Consider the following 21712-nt stretch of genomic DNA (forward strand, 5'->3'; position numbering starts at 1 on the left):
AAATTAAATGCATATGGCTAAGTGGAAGAAGCCAATCTTAAAAGGATATATACTGTATAAATCCAACAATATGACATTCTGGAAAATGCACAACTATGCAGATAGTAAAAAAGATCAGTGGTTGCCAGAGGTTGGGGACACGGAGGTATGAATATGCAAAGCACAGAGGATTTTTAGGGCAGTGAAACTATTCTCTATATTATAATAGTAGGTATTTGTTATCATACATTTCTCAAAAACCACAATGTACAACACAAAGAGTAAAAACCTAATGTAAATTATAGATTTTACTTAATAATAATAATATATCAATGTGACTCACAAATTGTACCTCACTAATGCAAGATATTAAGAAGAGAAACTGTTGGGGAGGAGGATGGAGGTACACAGGAATTCTCTGTACTTGGTGTTCCATTTTTTTTTTTTAATTTTTTTTTTTTTTATTTATTTATGATAGTCACAGAGAGAGAGAGAGAGGCAGAGACACAGGCAGAGGGAGAAGCAGGCTCCATGCACCGGGAGCCCGACGTGGGATTCGATCCCGGGTCCCCAGGATCGCGCCCTGGGCCAAAGGCAGGCGCCAAACCGCTGCGCCACCCAGGGATCCATTTTTTTTTTTTTTTTTTTATAAACCTAAAACAGCTCTAAAAAATAAAGCCTATTTACTAAAATTAAAACAAAAAAAGGAAATCATGAGTCCATACTAAAAATGAACATATAATAAAAAGATAGGAAGGCCATTCCTTACAATAGAAAGCAGGCTGACAATATGGAAGGAGTAACGGAGTTAGAAAATTACCATTTTGCACCCATCAGAGTTAAGACTGGTTTAGGCAAGAATCATGAAGAGCTAAGAAATCCACAGGGGGCTCTTTTTCTCTTCTGGTCCAAGGCGCTTGGGGAGCAGAAGGCTTTAGTGCAGACATGGCCAAGTCCAAGAACCACACCACGCACAACCAGTCGCAAAAATGGTACAGAAATGGCATCAAGAAACCCCGGTCACAAAGATACGAATCTCTTAAGGGGGTAGACCCCAAGTTTCTGAGGAACATGCGCTTTGCCAAGAAGCACAAGAAGGGCCTGAAGAAGATGCAGGCCAACAATGCCAAGGCCATGACTGCGAGTGCCAAGGCTATCAAGGCCCCTGTCAACCCAAGGAGGTTAAGCCCAAGATCCCAAAGGGCGGCAGCCGCAAGCTCCATCAACTTGCCTACATCACTCACCCCAAACTCGGGAAACTCGTGCTCATACCCTCATTGCCAAAGGTCTCAGGCTCTGCCGGCCAAAGTCCAAGGCCAAGATATGCAGACATCATCCATTGGTTGTTGGCTGTGGCTATTGGGGCTGACTGTACTTATCCAGAGTTGACAAACACAAGCTTGCAGATTTATGTAAAAATCTCAATTTCTGGCACAAAATGGCTCAGTATGCCCAACGTGCATCAGTGTCCTTTCATACCCAGTTGTTTTTCAAAAGCAAAGGAATAGTAAGTGAAGAAGCCTATATTCTGTTTGTAAGAAAGAATGCTATTGTGATGTTAATTCCAAAGTATGGTTTAGAAGGTACAGTCTTTTTTGAAGAAAAGGACAAACCAAAGCCAAAGCTTATTTAGGATGATGAGGAACCTTCCCTTAAAACAGAGGACACAGTGTTCCATATATTTGATAAAGTTAAACTGAAAATCATGCTAGACTCATCCAATCGCCAGCATCAGAAAATCCAAATGTCCCTGGTAGAACCACAGATTCCAGGAATAAGCATTCTGACGGATACTCCAAACATGGACAGTGATGAACCAGAGAGAAAGAAAAAGAAACGTGAGAAATAACTATACTCAACAAAATAACTTCAAAGACTGGTTTCCTTAAAACAAAACAAAAACAGAAACAACAACAACAACAAAAAAAAACCAATACAAAAAACCCGAGAGAACACTTTTAAACCTAAGTGTGTAATAAAAATAAAAAAATAAAAATAAAAATAAACCTAAGTGTGTGATACAGCTTGTTACTTTTATTTTTTTTTTCTGTTTGTTAAATACATTTTAATGGCTTAAAAAAAAAAAAAAGAAATCCACAGGGGTGGTTTGATAAGGAACAAGATATTTGAAAGGTCTCAAATGCTATGGATTGTTACTAGTTACAAGAGGAAAACAAAGTATGCAATGGAGACACCAGGTAGTGGATTACCTTGATCAAGTAATCAAAATGAATACTTTCCAGCAAAGGGCAGATGGATATTGTACACCTACAAATATAACATCTGAGAAGGTCATTTATGTAGTATTCCGGTTGTGTGCATAATCTGAATGTAATCACAAGGCAACAGTAGATAAATCTAAGTTGAAGAATATTCTAAAAAACAGATGACCTATATTCCTCAAAAAATGTTAATAACATGAAAAATAAAGATAAGTTAAGGAATTCTTCCAGAGGTAGAAGAAACATGATAACTAAATTCAACAGATGACTGATCATGAGCTGGATTCTAGCCTGAATGGGAAAAGCTATAAAAGAGATTACTGAAATAACTGACAAAATTGAAATATGGGTTATAATTTCAATCAATTTTAAATTTCCTCATTTTGGTAACTGTATTATAAATATGTATGATGATACTGTTGCTCTTCAGAAATGCACACTGATGTAAGAGGTAAAAGGAATGATGCTTATGACTTATTTTCAAATGGTCCAGAAAAAATAATATGTGTTTGTGCATATATATTCAGAGAGAGAGGGAAAGAAAGAGAGAATGAATCATCAAGCAGAATTGGCAAAAATGTTAAAAACTGATGAATCTTGCTTGGTGCACCTAGCTGGTTCTGTTAGTTAAGCATTAGGACTCGTAATTTCAGCTCAGGTCATGATCTCAGGGTCATGAGACTGAGCTCCATGTCAGGCTCCACACTGGACATGGAACCTGCTTTAAGATTCTGTCTCGGGGGATCCCTGGGTGGCGCAGCGGTTTGGCGCCTGCCTTTGGCCCAGGGCGCGATCCTGGAGACCCGGGATCGAATCCCACGTCGGGCTCCCGGTGCATGGAGCCTGCTTCTCCCTCTGCCTGTGTCTCTGCCTCTCTCTCTCTCTCTCTCTCTCTGTGTGACTATCATAAATAAATAAATAAATAAAAATTAAAAAAAAAAAAAAAAAAAAAGATTCTGTCTCGGGATCCCTGGGTGTTGCAGCGGTTTGGCGCCTGCCTTTGGCCCAGGGTGCGATCCTGGAGACCCAGGATCGAATCCCACATCGGGCTCCCGGTGCATGGAGCCTGCTTCTCCCTCTGCCTATGTCTCTGCCCCCCCTCCCCTCTCTCTGTGTGACTATCATAAATAAATAAAAATTGAAAAAAAAATTTAAAAAAAAAAGATACTGTCTCCTCCCTCTGCCTCTCCCCTTCCTCCTTCCCTCTCTTTAAGAAAAAAAAAAGTGGTGAATCTGAGTAAATGGTATAGAGAAGTTCTCTATGCTATTTTTTATAACTTTCTCATAAATTTGAAATTATCAGAAAATAAAAGGCTTAGTTATGTTAACCCAACATCTTTCTGGCATAAACTGCCTATACTTTTGGTGTTAAAAACTCTGATGATAATCTAATATTATTTCCCTTTTAAGTCACTTACTCTTATTACCCAGTTGCTCAAAAGATTTTCTTTTAAGATCAGTAATTTTCTTAAAATTTGCCATCCTGTTGGCTATTCTAGGCCAATAGTCTCAGACACAGTGTGCTCGTTAAAATGTATATCTTCAAATTTTTTCAATTCAATAAAATTTTCTTGAATTATAGTCTTTAACATTTGTTCCTTCAGCCTGGTGATGTGAATATGAATTTTGAAACAGACGCAGAATCTTTCTGAAAGCTCTACTATATAAAACAATGGTAATAATAAAAACAGAATTATCCTTTCAAATATTTATTGATCTACTGTGTAATAGGTATGCCTATTCCACAAAAATATAACAAATGGAAAAAATGTCTAGTAGATCAATTAATCAATACTGAAGAACTTCAAATGACTTCATACTGTTAGTGATACAAAGGAGTATATTTTAGAGTGTTCAATTTCAACCCAGGTTCCTTGTATCCTGTAATAACCTCAGTGCTTGAGTTATAAAATGAATTATTCTTTAATATACATAAAATTTGGTCAAATAAACACTCTTCAAAAATGAAATGAGGACAGCCCGGGTGGCTCAGCAGTTTAGCACTGCCTTTAGCCCAGGGCCTGATCCTGGAGACCCAGGATCGGGTTCCATTGTCAGGCTTCCTCCATGGAGCCTGCTTCTCCCTCTACGTGTGTCTCTGCCAATCTCTCTCTCTCTTTCTCTCTCTCTGTCTTTCATTAATGAATATAAACAATTAAAATTCAATGAGTATTTGTAAATTGTATATCCACTGTTCATTTTTAAAAAGGCACTTGGCACTATATTGATTATGGAACCAAATTTGTTTACCTTCATGTATTATGTCATATAAAATTTAATCTAGAAAAAAACTCTTTGCTAAATTTTTAATATTTTGACTAACAAAGAGCCTAAATAGGGGTGTCTGGGTGGCTCAGTCGGATGAGGATCCAACTCTTAATTTTGGCTCAGGTCATGATCACAGGGTTGTGAGATTACATAGGGCTGTGCTGAGTGTGTAACCTACTTGAAACTCTCTCTCCCTCTCCTTCCCTAGCCCTGCCCTCTCCCTTACTTAAAGAAAAAAAAAATCCAAAAATAAACTCACAATGAGTTCTAGATTAAATAAATTGCAGAACATTATCTTAACAAAGATAATCATCTTACCATTTCTAATAGAATGGCTTGAGTTTTGGCCTCTTTTTCTGCCTTTATTTCTTCTACTTCTTCAGCTGATCTTCCTTTAAAATCATCAATTTCTTCATCTGCTCCTATTCGACCACTCTGTAAGGCAGAAGTTACTTAAACATATAGTAAAAGAACTGAAAAATCTGAGAAACATGGGAGACATGATGATTTATCCTTAGCTCCATCAAATGTGTTAGAATAGAAACTGAAGCCTCTGAAAATTGATATAAATTAATTTAATAATATGAGCTAGACAAAGCTTCTAATTTATTGTTAAAACAAAATATACATTATAAAGAAGCTATCTGGTATCCAACTTACTGCTGAATGCAGAAAAGAAATGATCTTAACAATTAAGCACCAAATCCCAACTATAAAGACCAATTTAGCTTTGAGAAAGCTTCATAAACAGAAACTTATACCTTAAAAAATCTGAGGGAAAAGTCTGCATTATTCTACAAAAATTTCTGGGTGCTAGCATGGTTCCAAAGTGTTCCCAGTTGAAAAGCTCCCTTACAAGATGTTAGTTTAACTGAGCTTTAAAGCTATACTCCTAGAATTAGGAGACAAGAAAAACATTTTCACAAGGTATTTATATAAGCTTCCAGAGCTAAGGCTCCTCTAGTGGAACAGAAGTTGAAGAACGGAAATTAGGGAAATGAAAAGACAGCTAGAAAAATGAGTTATCTTTATGGAAGAGAAATGAGTTATCTACTTGTCCGAGAAGAATTGATCAAGAAAGATAGTCATTCTGAAGAAATAAGTTTTAATAGACTAAAAAGCAAAATCTATGCAAAGCATTAATATGCATGTACAATCACAAGAGGACTCTACTTACATCTAGCTGTTCCCTCGTAGGTTCTGGTGATCGATCAGGAATTAATAAATCAGGAGGGTCATCAAACGGATCATCTAAAATCACTGTATGATTTATCCTTACAAAATAAATTCAAGTCAAAGGTTATACTTACATTATTTCAGAATCTGTGTTTTACTTTTTATAAAGATAACAAATGTCTCAATTATCTCTAATGCCCAAAAATCATAGGTACTTAAATTTTAATACACCAGTATATATTACTAGTGTTCTTTCACAGTTAATATTACTGTTTTTCATTGTTTGATATCAGATTCATTACTCTGGGGGCACCTGCATGGCTCAATGGTTGACCATCTGCCTTGGGCTCAAATTATGATCCCAGGGATCCTGGGATCAAGTCCCATATCAGGCTCCCCTTGAGGAACCTGTTTCTCCCTCTGTGTATGTCTCTGCCTCTGTGTGTGTCTCTCATGAATAAATAAATAAAATCTTTAAAAAAAAATTTACTACTCTGTATTACTTTATTTTATTTTTTTAAAGATTTTTAAAAATTTATTTATTCATAGAGACACAGAGAGAGAGAGAGGCAGAGACACAGGCAGAGGGAGAAGCAGGCTCCATGCAGAGAGCCTGACATGGGACTTGATCCAGGGTCTCCAGGATCATACCCAGGCTGCAGGCGGCGCTAAACCACTGCACCACCGGGGCTGCCCTCTGTATTACTTTAATAAATCTAATATTAGTTTGTCTAAATCTTAGTACTTTTACCAAATTTCTCAATAATATACATTTTTAAAAACTAAATTAAAGATTAATAATTCTTTCCAACATAAGCAATTATAAATAATTAGCACAAGTATAAAAATATAAAAAAGTCTTTTTTACTTTATGGATTCATATAGTTTTGTATTAATTCACATTTTGGAATTATCCAAAAACCAGTCCTATGCTTGCCATCTCCACAAATACCACAGGATTAAAACATTCTAGTATACTGAGATAGCAACCACACCTGATATCTTGATATGGTACAAAGTCCTTGTCAACAAAAGTCTCATTAATTTTCTTAATTATGTCCATGCCTTCTGTCACCTCACCAAACACTGTATGAACACCATCAAGGTAATCTAGATTATCTCCTGTAGTAATAAGAAACTGTATAGAAAGACACAGAAAAATATAAACATGTATCTGTAATTCAAACTGGAATCAGTTACAGACTGACAAAAAACACACAAAACCAATACTCTACATTTAACTGCATGATTTCTTACCCACTTGTTACTAGTACGAATTAAAAAGTACAAGCTTATACATAAAATATCATTATATACACAAGGGCTTCCCTGGTTGTTTAAATACTTGGACAAACCAAAGTTCAGTTTCTTCATATACGAATTGTGTGGGGAAAAAAAGCATCTGCCCCAAACTAGGTTGTTGTAAAGATTAAACAAGACAATCAATGAAAGGTTCTCAACATGATATGTTTTGAAGTAATAAATACCAGAAGGAAATAGACCATAACGTGAACAGCAATGATCCATGGATAGTATGATTGTGGATAATGTTATTTTTCTTTCATGCACTTTTCTGTATTTTCTGAATTCCTCACAATGGACATGTCTCAAATTTAAAAAAACAAAGCAGGGCAGCCCCGGTGGCACAGCGGTTTGGCGCCTCCTGCAGCCTGGGGTGTGATCCTGGAGATCCGGGATCGAGTCCCACGTTGGGCTTCCTGCATGGAGCCTGCTTCTCCCTCTGCCTGTGTCTCTGCCTTTCTCTCTCTCTCTCTCTGAATAAATAAATAAATCTTAAAAAAATATTACTAAAAAAAATTTAAAAAAATAAAAAAACAAAGCAGGGGTGCCTGGGTGGCTCAGGTGGTTAAGCATCTGACATTTGATTTTGGCTCAGGTCAAAATCTCACACTTGTGAGACTGAGCCCCACGTCAGGCTCTGCACTGGGGGTATAAAGTCTGCTTAAGATTCTCTCTCTCCCTCTGTCCGCCCCCCCCAATAAAAATAAATAAATAATTTTATTTTTAAAAACAAAGTAGTTTCTTATAAAGATTTATTTTTAAGAAATCTCTATACCAAACACAAGGCTCAAACTCACAACCCTACTGAGCTGAATGCTCTACTGATTAAGTCAGCCAGGTACCTCCCAAAATAATTTTTTTTATATAGAACACAGTATAATATTTTTATTCTAACAGATATCGTTGAAATTCTCCTCTTATTGGATAGCTTAAAATGATAACTTGTGGCTCTTTCCAGTCCTTCATTTTAAAATAAAACTCAACTTTTTACTCATTTTCTAACCTGAGATCCATGTTGATCACTTCCATTGTTCACCATGGACACAGTGCCTTTCTTCTTGTGCTTAATTCTTGGCACTTTTTCAGCCTCAAAAAAGCTTGCTTGATCACCATACAGTTGACTAAAAGTACACATAATAAAATTATAAAACTGAAGTACTTTCAACATGAAATACAGAAGTACTAGTAACAAATAGGATTACCATTTCTTTATAGAAATGCCACTATGATTCAAAATATTTGTTTTTTTAAAATTTGCTATAGACATTTAGGGAACTTGGAAAAAATCTGTATTTGAACTGTATTTCAAAATGCAGATTAAGATATGTTAGATAACACTGTTAAGAGGCAATTCTATTTTTTCTCATTTAGAAATAAAAGAACTCACCCAAAAACAGACTCTCCTCCACGCCCAGTCCCTGTGGGATCACCAGTTTGTATGATAAAATCCCTCTATAATAAATAGGATACTTTGTTAATTCACACAGTTGCTAAATGGTTCCCATAATAAAGGACATGACTAATAACCACTAACTCACCTGTACATTGTGAATAAGACAATAATTATAATATTTTATCTTGCACAACTTTAGGAAATTCAAGCAGGCTGAAAGAAAAATAAATACTAAATTTATCAGTAGTTCAGAAATACATTTTTAAGCAAGTAAAGGCTCTGTTGGCATAATTTAATTTCAAATTACCATACAAACACTCCCCAATGGTCAAACATCCAAAGTCACAAAGAAGGCAGTATGCCTAGAAAAAGGCAATTATTTTAAATTATCTTTTTATTTTCTTTTTCTTAGGACTTTCAGGGCATCTGAGCTAATGCAGGAAACAGGCTTATTTGGAGTAGGCAAACATTTATTAATGGATTAGTTTTGCAAGGGAAAAAGAAAACCAAAGAGAATAAATACTATGATGGAAAAGAATCTATCAGAGTAACTGCAAATGGGTACAATTACATATATTAGAGAAAATTAAATATCTGAGACCAATTTTTTAAATGATGACTAAATAGCTCTTCAAAAACTCCATATGGTAGGATGCCCGGGTGGCTCAGCAGTTGAGTGTTTGCCTTCAGCTCGGGGCATGATCCTGGAGTCCCAGGCTCGAGTCCCACATCAGGCTCCCTGCATAGAGCCTGCTTCTGTCTTTGCCCCTTTCTCCTCTCTCTCTCTCTCTCTCTCTCTCTCTCTGTGTGTGTCTCTCATGAATAAATAAATAAAATCTTAAAAAAAAAAAAGTCCTGGGGATCCCTGGGTGGCTCAGTGGTTTATTTAGTGCCTGCCTTTGGCCCAGGGCATGATCCTGGAGTCCTGGGATCGAGTCCCAATCAGGCTCCCTGCATGGAGCCTGCTTCTCCCTCTGCCTGTGTCTCTGCTCCTCTCTCTCTCTGTCTCTCATGAATAAATGAATAAAATCTTTTTAAAAATGTTTTAAGTCCATATACTTATCATGTACCAGCTTTCTCATATAAATGAACTCATTTATTCAATAAACATTTATGGAGTATCTTCTAGGTGCATGGCATTGCAACCACAAATGCCATAAAACCATAGTCCCTCCCTTCAAGTTCATAGTCTAGTTAGACATCAAGCTAGAAAACACAAAGAAAGACATAGGAGGCTCTCCAGGGTCCTTATACCTGAATAAAAATAGTTACTATATAGATGTATCAATACTGGATACATCTGTTAATACCATCATGCCATTTATATAGTAAAATGGTAAAAACTGGTTTTAGGGGCCCCTGGGTGGTTCAGTTGGTTAAGTGTCTGCCTTCAGCTCAGGTCATGATCTCAGGGTCCTGGGATCAAGCCCCGTATCAGGCTCCCTGCTCAGTGGGAAGTCTGCTTCTCCCTCAGCCCTTCCCCCCTGCTCGTCCTCTCTCACTCTTATGCTGTCTCTCTCTCTCAAATAAATAAATAAAATATTTTCTTTTTTAAGTGGTTTTAAAAAAAACCACTAGAGTTCAAAAGAGGACTGCTTCTGGCCAGGGAAAATAGAACACCTCACAGAGGCCAATGGTTGACATTAAAAGAACTAGACAGGCAAAGAGTTGAAAGTGAGCATTTCAAGCTGGGAAGACAGTATGAATAAGTCTGGAAGTGCAAATATAAATCTTTTTTGAAGGGTCCAAAAGCCCAGTCTAAGTTCTGTAACACTCTAGTAATAAGAGTAATAGTGGGTAAACAGACCAGAGGGGTAAGATGGGGCCAAGATATTGAAAGGTCTTGAATATCAGGATTTTGATAGTTTTTCTAGAAAAATATATTTCCGGGATTACTGTTAAGTACAAAAGAGCAGTCCTTTAACTAGAAAACAAAAATAATGGATCTAGGCAGTGATCATCAATGGCTGCCAAAATCTGGTTTTTTTTTTTTTAGGATTTTATTATTTACTCATGAGACACACACACACACACAGAGGCAGAGTCACAGGCAGAGGGAGAAGCAGGCTCCATGCAAGGAGCCCGACACGGAACCCGATCCCAGGACCACAGGATCATGACCCAGGCCAAAGGCAGACGCTCAACCAATGAGCCACCTGGGCGCCCTGGCTGCCAAAATCTTTAGGTGAAAGCTAATGGGGACGCTGCAACATACATCAGATAGACAAGCCTGAACCCACGGACCAATTTTAACTTCGCAGAAAGAGCCAACCAGACATCAAGTGTTTCCTGAACGTGATGCCGCTGAAGTGCAGGCTACCTTATATGAAAATATTCTTGGGATGCCTGGATGGCTCAGTGGTTGAGCGCCTGACTTCCACCCAGGACGTGATCATGGTGTCCCGGGATCGAGTGCCACATCGGGCTCCCTGCATGAAGCCTGCTTCTCTCTACCTGTGCTTCTGCCTTTGTGTCTCTCATGAATAAATAAATAATCTTTAAAAAGAAAAGAAATGAAAATATTCTTGCCAAAAACATTAAACCTATAGCTGATCAAGCCTCTAATTCTAAGTGGCAATTTATGAGAAACAGAAGAGAGAAAAATATATTTAAAGATACATGGATAAAGTCAGTCAAATCCAAAACAAGGGAAATTCTATAAAACAAATGACTCAGATTCCTTCTCAAAAAGTTGTTAAGGTAGGGACGCCTGGGTGGCTCAGCAACTGACCAAGGACCAAGCAATTGACCATTGGTCCAAGGTTTGAATAGGCTCAGGGTATGATCCCGGGGTTCTGGGATCGAGACCCACATCGGTCTGCTTCTCCCTCTACCTGTCTCTGCTTCTTTCTCGGTCTCTCATGAATTTAAAAAAAAAAAAAAAAAAAAAGGTTGTTAAGGTAGGAGTGCCTGGGTGGCTCAGTTAAGCCTCTGACTTGATTTCTGCTCAGGTCATGATCACGGGGTGCTGGGATGGAGCCCCAAGACGCCTCCATGCAGAGTCACTTGTCCCTCTCTCTCTGCTCCTCCCCTGCTCATACTCTCCCCCCTCTCACTCTCAAACAAGTAAAATCTTAAAAAAAAAAAAAAAAAAAAAAAAAGGTTGTTAAGGGAAAAAAGTGGGGGAACTATACATTAAAAGATAGCAACCAATAGGGGATCCCTGGGTGGCACAGCGGTTTGGCGCCAGCCTTCGGCCCAGGGCGCGATCCTGGAGACCCGGGATCGAGTCCCACGTCGGGCTCCGGGTGCATGGAGCCTGCTCCTCCCTCTGCCTGTGTCTCTGCCTCTCTCTCTCTCTCTGTGACTATCACAAATAAATTAAAAAAAAAAAAAAAAAAGATAGCAACCAATATAACATATGGACTTTGGCAGTTTCTTACAAAACTGAATACATTCTTACCATAAATCTAGCAATCACACCTCTTGGTATTTACTCAAAGGAGATGAAAATGTATGTTCACTCGAAAACCTGCACACACGTTTATAGCAGGTTAATTCACAATTGCCAAAATATGGAAACAACCAAGATGTCCTTTCAGTAGGTGAATAAATAAATAACATATGGTACATCCAGACAATGGAGTATTATTATTTGCTACAAAGAAGAAATGAGCTATCAATCCATGAAGACATGGAGGAATCTTAAATACATTTAACACATTGAGAGAACCAAGCCGTAAGGATCATATGCTGTATGATTCCATCCATACAACATTCTGGAAAAAACAAATCTATGGACACAGTAAAAGACCACTGGTTGCCAGGAGTTGGGGAGAGGGGTGCAAATAAATAGGCAGAGCACAGAGGATTTTTAGGGCATGATTTTTCTGTAGGATACTGTAATGCTGGATATGTGTATTATACATTTGTCCAAACCCACAGAATGTGTAACACCAAGAGCATGCCTGGATGTAAACAATGGATTATGATGTGTCAATGTAGGTTCATCAAATGTACCACTGTAATAACAAGTGTACAATGCTACATAGTGCAAGCGTACAAATATACAACAAATATACACTCTGGTGGGAGATACTGAAAATGGGGGAGGCTGTGCATACAGCAATCTCTCTATTCCTTCCCCTCAGTTTTGCTATATATTTTAATTGCTCTAAAAAAGTAAAGTCTTTAAAAATAGGCAAGGGGGGTGGTGAACATAGCATAATGTATAGAGAAGTTGAATCACTATGTTGAACCTGAAACTAATGTACATGTGAAAACTAACTCAAATAAAAAAATTTTTTTAAAAAAGGGAAGAAAGAAAACCTATAGATTAAAAGATGTTTAAGAGATATATTGGCCGATATAATAAATAAACCTTGTTTGGATCCTTAAATTATCAAATATATATTTTTAAGATTTTATTTATTTATTCATGAGACACATAGAAAGAGAGGCAGAGAGACATAGGCAGAGGGAACCCAATGGGAGACTCGATCCCAGAACTCGAGGATCACACCCTGGGCCAAAGGCAGACACTCAACCACTGAGCAACCCAGGCATCCCAAATTATCAAATATGTTTTAGACACTGATAAGACAAAACAAAAATATGAATGGTACAAAAAAAGTTAATTTTTTCAGATGTGATTAATGATTGGGGGTTATTTTTTAATCACATTTTAGAAATATAAATGGAGGGCAGCCCGGGTGGCTCAGTGGTTTAGCGCCGCCTGCAGCCCAGGGCCTGATCCTGGAGACCCGGGATTGAGTCCCATGTCGGGCTCCCTTCAGGGAGCCTGCTTCTCCCTCTGCCTGTTTCTCTGCCTCTCTCTTTCTCTATGTCTCTCATGAATAAATAAATAAAATCTTTAAAAAAAAAGAAATATAAATGGAAGTAACTGCAAATTAAATAAATCCCATGTAACGGATACAAAAAATCCAGTATAAATTAAACAATATTGGTTATGTGTTGACAACTGTTCATTAATTGGTCACTTGCAAATGAGGGCTCATTTTTGTGACTCTATTTCTATATGTAAGTTTTCTATAACAAAAAGTAAAAAAAGGAAAGAAATGGAAGGGAAAGAAGGAAGGAAAGGAGGAAAGGGAAAGAAGGGAGGAAAAAAGGAAGAAAAATAAGTTTGGATATATGTTTACTAAAAATCGATAAGGGGACGCCTGGGTGGCTCAGCGGTTTGGCACCGCCTTCAGCCCAGGGTGTGATCCTGGAGACCCAGGATTGAGTCCCAAGAGTCCCACGTCAGGCTCCCTGCATGGAGCCTGCTTCTCCCTCTGCCTGTGTCTCTGCCTCTCTCTCTGTCTCTCATGAATAAATAAATACACACACACACACACAAGTCACCGTAATGGGCCTTTAGTGTGTGCAAAGTGGCAAGCATTGCACTAGGTGCTTAGGATAGAAAGATAAGGAAGCCGCAGTTGCAGCTCTCTTCCTAGTTTGCATCCTTGAGAGGAGACAAGATTTGCAAACAATTCCAGGATAACAGGTAAATGACACAACAAAATATGTTACATGCTGTTTTAAAAAGATCTCGGAGCAGAAGAAACAGATCTAATTCAGCTTAGGGACAAAGGAGAGCTTCACAGAAGAAATCATTCTTGGTCCAAGGTTTGAATAATAAACAGGATGTTTGCCAAAAGCACAACAGTAGAGATAATGTGGGAGTAGAAGCAACAGCCTAAGAAAGACATGGATGCATGACTGAGCCTGTAATGTAGCGAAGTGGGCGTGGGGGGTACAACAGAGGGTGGGATAGAGTGTAACATGCAGGAAGGACTTACAGTTTGTACTGTACCTTGTTTCCTCCTCTTTGATAAACTGCATTCCAAGGGCACAAGATCCTGATTGTAACTAATCTCTTTGGCCTCTAGTTTCTCCCTGCCTTGCTACATTCTCCGCGCTGTTGCCTGTTATCTTCCTAAAACAAGTTTGCTACGCCTCAATCCTGCTTTTCAAACCTTCAAAGACCCTACTCCTCAGTAGGGCACACAGGACTATTCACATCTGGCCAAACAGATATGACCTATGCCATCAGACTCCTAGTCTGCCAGTCCCCGTCACATATCATTCCTTCAGGCCATACCAAACCATTTGCTGTTTCCAGAAAAATTCCAAGCAAAACTTAAAAACAAAAAAACAAAAAAGAACACCCTCACTCCCGCTCATCTCTGAAAGAGCTAGTTCAAGTGTTCTACTTTCTCTGCTTTCTTCGCTTCTCCCCGCCCCCAGCCGGGAAGAAGTACTCCCTGCTCTGGTTTCCATGGCAACTTACACATTCTTCGACTACAACACTTACAATGGGTTGTAAGACAACACTTAAAGGGACTCCCTCGTCTGTGTCTCCCAGGGGAAAATCAGACCCTCAAGGGCACGACGCCTGTCCCAGGGCTTGCCACCGCGCGGCACCGCAGCGACCCGTGAGTGTTCGCCAGGGCGCCGAGCCTATCTCCGCACAGCCCTTCCTCCACCCAGGCGGGATGCTCACGCTCACTGCTCCAAACACATCCTTTCGGCTTCCGTCGGGACTCAGCGATTACACACCAAGGAATACACGTTGTGCTCCTCTCCCGAGTAAAGCGCAGTAAAGTCACAAAAGCTATGGGCATGATACGTGCAGCCTGCAACACACACACACACGATGCCACAAGCGCCCGCCACCTGAATGGCCAGCCTCGGACACCGGACGGAGGCTGCTCCTCACAAAACTTTTCGAACCACGGCCCGCTAAGAAAACAGCCCAGGCGTGGGCACCAGGAGCCCAGAAGCTCGAACCCACTCAGGGGGACCCGGCAGCGAAGGGACAATTGGGGAAAGGAGATAGTGGCCCCGGCGAGGTCGAGCCGGGCCAGGGGCTCACCGCGCGGCCGCTCCTCGGTGTACAGATCGATGACGACGTCGCCCAAAGTGGTTTCCAGCAGAACCGCCATGGCGCCCGCTCCTCCTCCGCAACAAGCCGCGGGGTGTGACAGGCGCAGCCCGTCGTGGTCTACGCCACGCGTCACTCTCGGCGCGACGCCTCTGTACGTCATCGCTCCGGCGACGCCCCCCTCCCCTCGGCGCGGCCCGCCTGGTCAGTGCCCGGCCCGCCCACACAGCGGCGATGCCTCGGGGGCTTCCCGCCGCCGTTTTGGAAATCCTGTTTCTTCCAGGGCGCCCGGCGCTGAAGCCTGTCCCTCATAAGAGGACTTTGGTAAAGGTTTTTGTGCCTCCTTTGTGTCCATCGCAACAACGGGGCGGGCCTTCGAGGGGACCCTTTCTTCTCTGTTCCTCCGGACGCATCGAGAGTGACTACCGCGCCAGCTTCTCCCACAATCTTTCTTGTTGGGGGGTTTCCTTTTTTTTTTTTTTTAAAGATTTTTATTTATTTATGTGAGACACAGAAAGAGGCAGAGACACAGGCAGAGGGAGAAGCAGGCTCCATGCCGGGAGCCCGGCGTGAGACTCGATCCCGGGTCTCCAGGATCACGCCCTGGGCTGAAGGCGGCGCTAAACCGCTGCGCCACCCGGGCTGCCCTCCTGGGGGGTTCCTAATCAGTGTCTCCTCGTTGTCCTGAATCCTCCAATGTACAGCTTGTTACCCCGAAAGGTGGTTACCGAGGAGTTCTTCCTTGGCTCATCGTGCCTAGGACGGAAGCTGTGTTAACGGTGACTGGTCCTTAGGGCGACAAGCTGAGAAACAGTCGCCTCGGCCCCAGACCAGATCACTACTGGTTTTATCAATAATATTTTACTTTGGAGACTTAGAAAATGACTTTTGGCCTCTGTTGAGGGTTTCCATGCCAAGTTTATGCCCCAAAGCCTCCTGACCAAACAGATCGGCCACTTTTATACCATTTTATACATACTCAGAGCTTCTGGTTGAACATTTAAGTCAAAGCCAACGTTTTCCTAACGGCCCTCAAGGCCTTCCGTGATACTCTGCTGCCGTGCCTGTCTCCTCTCTTATTCTGAAGCCACACTAGACTTTTGCAAGACTCTCTGGACACTGTTGGCCTTACTGCCTCTGGGTCTTTAGGCTTGCTGCCCACGCTGGTTAGAACCCGCCTCCACTTGCATGGTTCTCCTTCACCTCCTTCAGGCCTCCTGCTCACTTGTCACCTCTGAGTGAAGCCTGCCATAATTAAGCCCACAGACATACACTTGTTTTTCTCCATAAGGCTTTTTCCCTATGGCGCTTTTTCACTGTCTAACATGCTATTTATGAATTTGTTTACGATAAATATGAATTTATGTTTATATTGTTACTAAAACATTAGCTCTAGGGGCGCCTGGGTGGCTGAGCGGTTAAGCGTTTGCCTTCAGCCCGGGGTGTGATCCTGGAGACCTGGAATCAAGTCCCACGTCGGGCTCCCTGCATGGAGCCTGCTTCTCCCTCTGCCTGTGTCTCTGCCCCTCTCTCTGTCTCTCGTGAATAAATAAAATCTTAAAACAAAATAAAATGTAAGCTCTGGAAGGCTATAGCCTATTCTGCCTGTTTTGTTTACTGCTGTATCCCCAGTGCCATGACAGTGTGCCACACAATGGATAATAAATAATAGTTGAGTGAATGAATATTGACAAAGAAATGCAAATGAAAATAACAATGAAACTGTTGATGGGAATGTAAAATGGTACAGCTATTTTTTTTAAGATTTTATTTTTTATTTATTCATGATAGACACACAGAGAGAGAGGCAGAGACACAGGCAGAGGGAGAAGCAGGCCCCATGTGGGGCTTGATCCCAGGACTCCAGGATCACACCCTGGGCCAAAGGCAGGCACTAAACTGCTGAGCCACCCAGGGATCCCCGGTACAAGTATTTTGGACACTGTATAAAACTCATGTAATCTTTTTCCCAATTTAGTGCTTGCTTCTGCAGCACGTATACTAATCTTTTCCCAGTATAATTTTAATAGTAAGACTAGAGATTAAAGGGTAATATTTGGTAAACTTCTGTGTATGTATGCTTAAAAGAAATAGATCAAGAAAAAAAAGGATTTGGAAAAATTAAATGATTTTTAAAGAAAATTTGGATTATTCAAAGAATTAGAAATTTGCATAATAAATTTGAGGCATGGGGACGCCTGGGTGGCTCAGCAGTTGAGTGCATCTGCTTTCTGCTCAGGGGGTGATCCTGGAGTCCCCGGATCAAGTCCAATATCGGGCTCCCTGCATGGAGCCTGCTTCTCCCTCTGCCTGTGTCTCTGCCTTTCCCTCTGTGTCTCTCATGAGTAAATAAATAAAATCTTTTAAAAAAATACCTTATTTATTGTTCAGTGTGTAATTTGCTATATCTTTAAGTTATGCTCTACTATCTATACATATATACTTATATATACATATACACATTGATATATCACTAAATATCAAATATTCTTCTACCTTCGTAGGGAAAATATTATTTCATGATGTTATATAATTTATGCTTGTCAGCATCTTATACACTTAGAACTCTAATGGTATAAATACTTAAAGTGGTTTATATAGTAGATACATAGGTGAAAAGAAATGAGATATCCATGGGCACCTGGGTAGCTCAGTTGATTAAGCATCTGCCTTCCGCTCAGGTCATGATCTCAGGGTCCTGAGATGGAGTCCCCCCATCCAGCTCCTTGCTCAGCCTCAAATCTGCTCCCCCCTTTCCCTCGGCCCCTCCCTCTCAGCCTCTCCCTACTGCTTGTGCTCTCTCTCAAATAAATAAATAAAATCTTATTTAAAAAATGAGATATCCTTCAGAATTCTACCAAATGTAACTACTAAAGTAGATTTAGTCTAGAGAAAAGGTTAGTAGATCTGTATTCCCTTCTAAATATCAACATCATCAACCATCATAACTAATTTCTCTGTTGACATCACTTTATATAGCTAATCTGAACAACCACATTCAAATGTCTTCAGCCTTACTAAAATCGCCAAAAGTAAAATCCTGATATTAAATGGCTAAATGCATGAACAAAAAAACATATTTATGATCATATGTGGTGCAGAAGTATTCCTGTGTTTGGCAAGTCTAGCACGATTTTCTTTATTCACCTTCTGTTCCTTGTCCAGCTTATCCCCACACCCTGAGGAATCTTAGTTGGGTGAACTGAGATTCATCCCAGTCACGTTGTCATAACATTTACAGTAATATATCTGGGACAGTGGTAGTCCAGGGGTTTGAGAACATTTTTGGCTGGCTGGAAAGCAGGACGTTTTGCCTCGTTGGAGGCAATCTTTACCTGTTTCTTCATTTGCCTGTCCTTGTCAAGAACTTTAACTGCCTTTTCTTTGTTGTGATTATTTTATCATTAAACGTTTTAGTAGATATTAGTATGGTGTTTAAAAATGTAGGTTTGGGCAGCCCCAGTGGTGCAGCGGTTTAGCGCCGCCTGCAGCCCAGGGTGTGATCCTGGAGACCCTGGATGGAGCCTGCTTCTCCCTCTGCCTTTGTCTCTGCCTCTCTCTCTCTCTCTCTCTCTCTCTCTCTCTCTCTCTCGTGTCTCTATGAATAAATAAATAAAATCTTTAAAAAAAAATGTAGGTTTTATTATTATTCACGAATGATGAAGCCAACAGATCAGAACATGATTGCCATTGAAAAGATAGTTACAATTCTCAAAGGGGTAAGGGGTGGGGGGACAGGGAGGAGGCACACCATGCCATGCAAGGCCAAAGAGAAAAATACCAGGGTTGGTCAGGAGGGGTGGAAGGAGCCCAGAGGAAACTGTAGACAGGAGTCCTTATTGTGGTTCCCTGGAGAAGGTGAGACAAAGGAGGATAAACAGGCTTAGAATCTGCTAATTTGAATAATTTCAGCAGTCTCTGGAGTATAAAAGCTATCTCTAGGGATGCCTGGGTGACTCAGCAGTTGAGTGTCTGTCTTTGACTTGGGGCCTGATCCTGGGGTCCGGGATTAAGTCCCATGTCAGGCTCTAGAGGAGAGCCCGCTTCTCCCTCTGCCTGTGTCTCTGCCTCTTTCTCTCTCCATCTCTCATGAATAAATAAAATCTTTAAAAAAATAAAGTAAAATCTATCTCTAGTTGTTTGGTACCTGGCCCTGGGATGATTAGGACAGAGGAATATTGCCTCCTGGACCTTAAAAGCCTGATAGAGGAGGGGATTTAGAATATGGGCTCTGGATCGGTTGTTGCCTATAAAAGGTAAATTAATAGAAAATACATATTGGTCTTTGCCCCCAGTTCCTGGCATGGAGCTTCTGAAACCTTGTAATTTCCTGAGTGATAAGAATACTAGGAGCATCCCTTGTTCTAAGATTGGTGTCCCTCTCTCTCTGTTTTCGAAGTAAGCTCCAGGCCCAGTGTAGGGCTTGAACTCATACCCCACCAAGATTGAGAGTCACATGCTCTACCAACTGAACCAGTCAGGTTGCCCCTAATACTGGTCTTTGACTCTATTCCTGACACAGAGCTCCGAAACCCTTGCAATTTCCTGGGTGATAAGAGTGTCTTTTGTTCTAGTGAGGTAACTCTGCGTGGGCTTCTGGCGGGCTCCTGGATGAGGGCTGGTCACCAGAAAGACCAAGATGTGAGTGGAAGCTTAGAATTTTCAGCCCTGCCCCTCATTCTCTTGAGGTGAGACAAGGGCTGAAAATGGAGTTAATGATTGATGATGCCTCCATTAAAATCTCTTAAGTACAGGGTTCAGAGAGCTTCAAGTTTGGTGAACAGGGGGAGAAGCAAGGAGTATGGCCTGCCTGGAGAGGGCACGAAAGCTCCACCCCTTCCCTTACTCTACAGACCTTACTCTGCGCATCTCTGCACCAGGCTGTTCATCTGTACTCTTTTAATTAACTGGTAAACACAAGTGTTTCCCTGAGTTCTGTGAGTCGCTCTAGCAAATTAATCCATGGGGGTGGGCGTGGGGGGTGGGGGCCATGGCATTGGAACCTCTGCTCTGTAGCTGATTGGTCAGAAGCGCAGGTAATAACCTGGGCTTGTAGTTAGCATCTGAAGTGTGTGTGGGTGAGAGGAGGCTGTGGCTGTCTTGGTGGACAGAGCCATTTTCCTGTGGAATCTGATGTAATCTCTAAGTAGATACTATCAGAACTGAATTAAATTGTAGGACATTTAGCCGGTGTGGTAGAGAATTGCCTATTGGTGTGTGCCAAAACCTCCAATAAACTCCAACTCTAGCAGGCTTCTTCTTTTGTTTTTTGGGTTTTTTTGTTTTGTTTTGTTTTGTTTTGTTTTTAAGATTTTGACAGGGAAAGAGAGAGGACAAGCAGGGGGACTGGGAGAGGGAGGAGCAGGCTCCCCGCTGAGCAGGGAGCCAGAATTGAGACTGGATATCAAGACCCTGGGATCATGACCCCAGCGGAAGGCAGACACCCAACTTACTGAGCCACCCAGGCACTCTTTTTTTTTTTTTTTTATTCATTTATCTGAGAGAAAGAGCGAGCACAAGGAGTAGCAGATGGTGAGGGAGAAGCAGGCTTCCCGCTGAGTGGGGAGCTCAACTCTGGGCTCTATCCCAGAACCCTGAGATCATGACCTGAGCTGAAGGCAGACACTTAACTGACCGAGCGACCCAAGTATCCCTCTAGCAGCCTTCCTAGAGCTCAGAGCTAGCCATGGAGACAAAAAAGTAGAAAGATAATGAATTGTCAGACTATGAGAAGGGATCTGTTGGGAAACAGACTACTTCACTTTCCATGTCTACTTTTTCATGTAATGTGTTCTGATCTCCAGATTCGTTTTTGATCCCAGCAGTCTGAAATAGAGTGAAAAACCAGGTGGTTGCAGTTGGAACCCAAGAGTGAGTGGGACTTCACTGCAGAAACCACTTGCAAGTTGATAATGTTGTTGTTGCATATCTTACTGCAGGCAAGGAGTTAGTTGAATGATTTTTTAGTATACCCTACCAAGATTTTATTGGGAGAGGGGTTGATATAAAGGGCTAAATGTGAAACAGACTTGTGTTCTTTCCATGTCAAAGTTAAAAAGACTAAACGTTTCTAATTCTGCCTCGAATGGCAGTGTCTCCAAGTTCTCAATCAATATTCAATATTAATCTGAAATGCCTGACTTTCCTGGTATTCTCTGCTTTAGAGAGTTTCATAAAATATTTATTTTTAAATATGAAAGAGGAAAGAGGGACGCCTGGGTGGCTCAGCGGTTGAGTGTCTGTCTTTTTTTTTTTTTCTTTGTTTTTTTTTTTTTGAATGTCTGTCTTTGACTCAGGGAGTGATCCCGGAGTGCCAGGATCCAGTCCCACGTCGGGCTCCCTGCATGGAGCCTGCTTCTCCCTTGCCTGTGTCTTTCATAAATAAATAAAATCTTTTTTTAAAAGAAGGTGAGGGGGGAGGAGAGAAGTCTATCATCTTCATTTTGTAGATTAAGAGACTGACTAGAAAAGAGCCCAGAGGGCAGGTGGAGTAGCTTCCTGCCGGGAGTATTGTTCCCATGGCGCCTACAGTGATCCACT

The 21712-nt window shown here is 41.0% G+C and overlaps 1 protein-coding gene and 1 pseudogene across 1 annotated transcript in view; one reads left to right on the forward strand and one right to left on the reverse strand.

Moving 5' to 3' along the window:
* PPIL4 (peptidylprolyl isomerase like 4) overlaps nt 1–15322 on the reverse strand; it is a 47530-nt gene extending 32208 nt beyond the window's left edge. Inside the window, exons 1-7 of the mRNA XM_072827386.1 lie at nt 15164–15322; nt 8486–8553; nt 8335–8399; nt 7951–8068; nt 6641–6783; nt 5647–5743; nt 4788–4904 (exon numbers count right to left, since the gene is read on the reverse strand). Of these exons, the coding sequence (XP_072683487.1) occupies nt 4788–4904; nt 5647–5743; nt 6641–6783; nt 7951–8068; nt 8335–8399; nt 8486–8553; nt 15164–15233 (678 nt within the window). The 5' untranslated portion in view covers nt 15234–15322. The remainder of the gene's footprint in view (nt 1–4787; nt 4905–5646; nt 5744–6640; nt 6784–7950; nt 8069–8334; nt 8400–8485; nt 8554–15163) is intronic.
* Nucleotides 916–1348, forward strand: LOC140608564 (large ribosomal subunit protein eL29 pseudogene; annotated as a pseudogene).
* Nucleotides 15323–21712: the final 6390 nt, after the last annotated feature.

This window comes from Canis lupus, chromosome 1 (genome assembly GCF_048164855.1).
Source record: "Canis lupus baileyi chromosome 1, mCanLup2.hap1, whole genome shotgun sequence".
In the NCBI taxonomy this organism is placed as follows: Eukaryota; Metazoa; Chordata; class Mammalia; order Carnivora; family Canidae; genus Canis; species Canis lupus.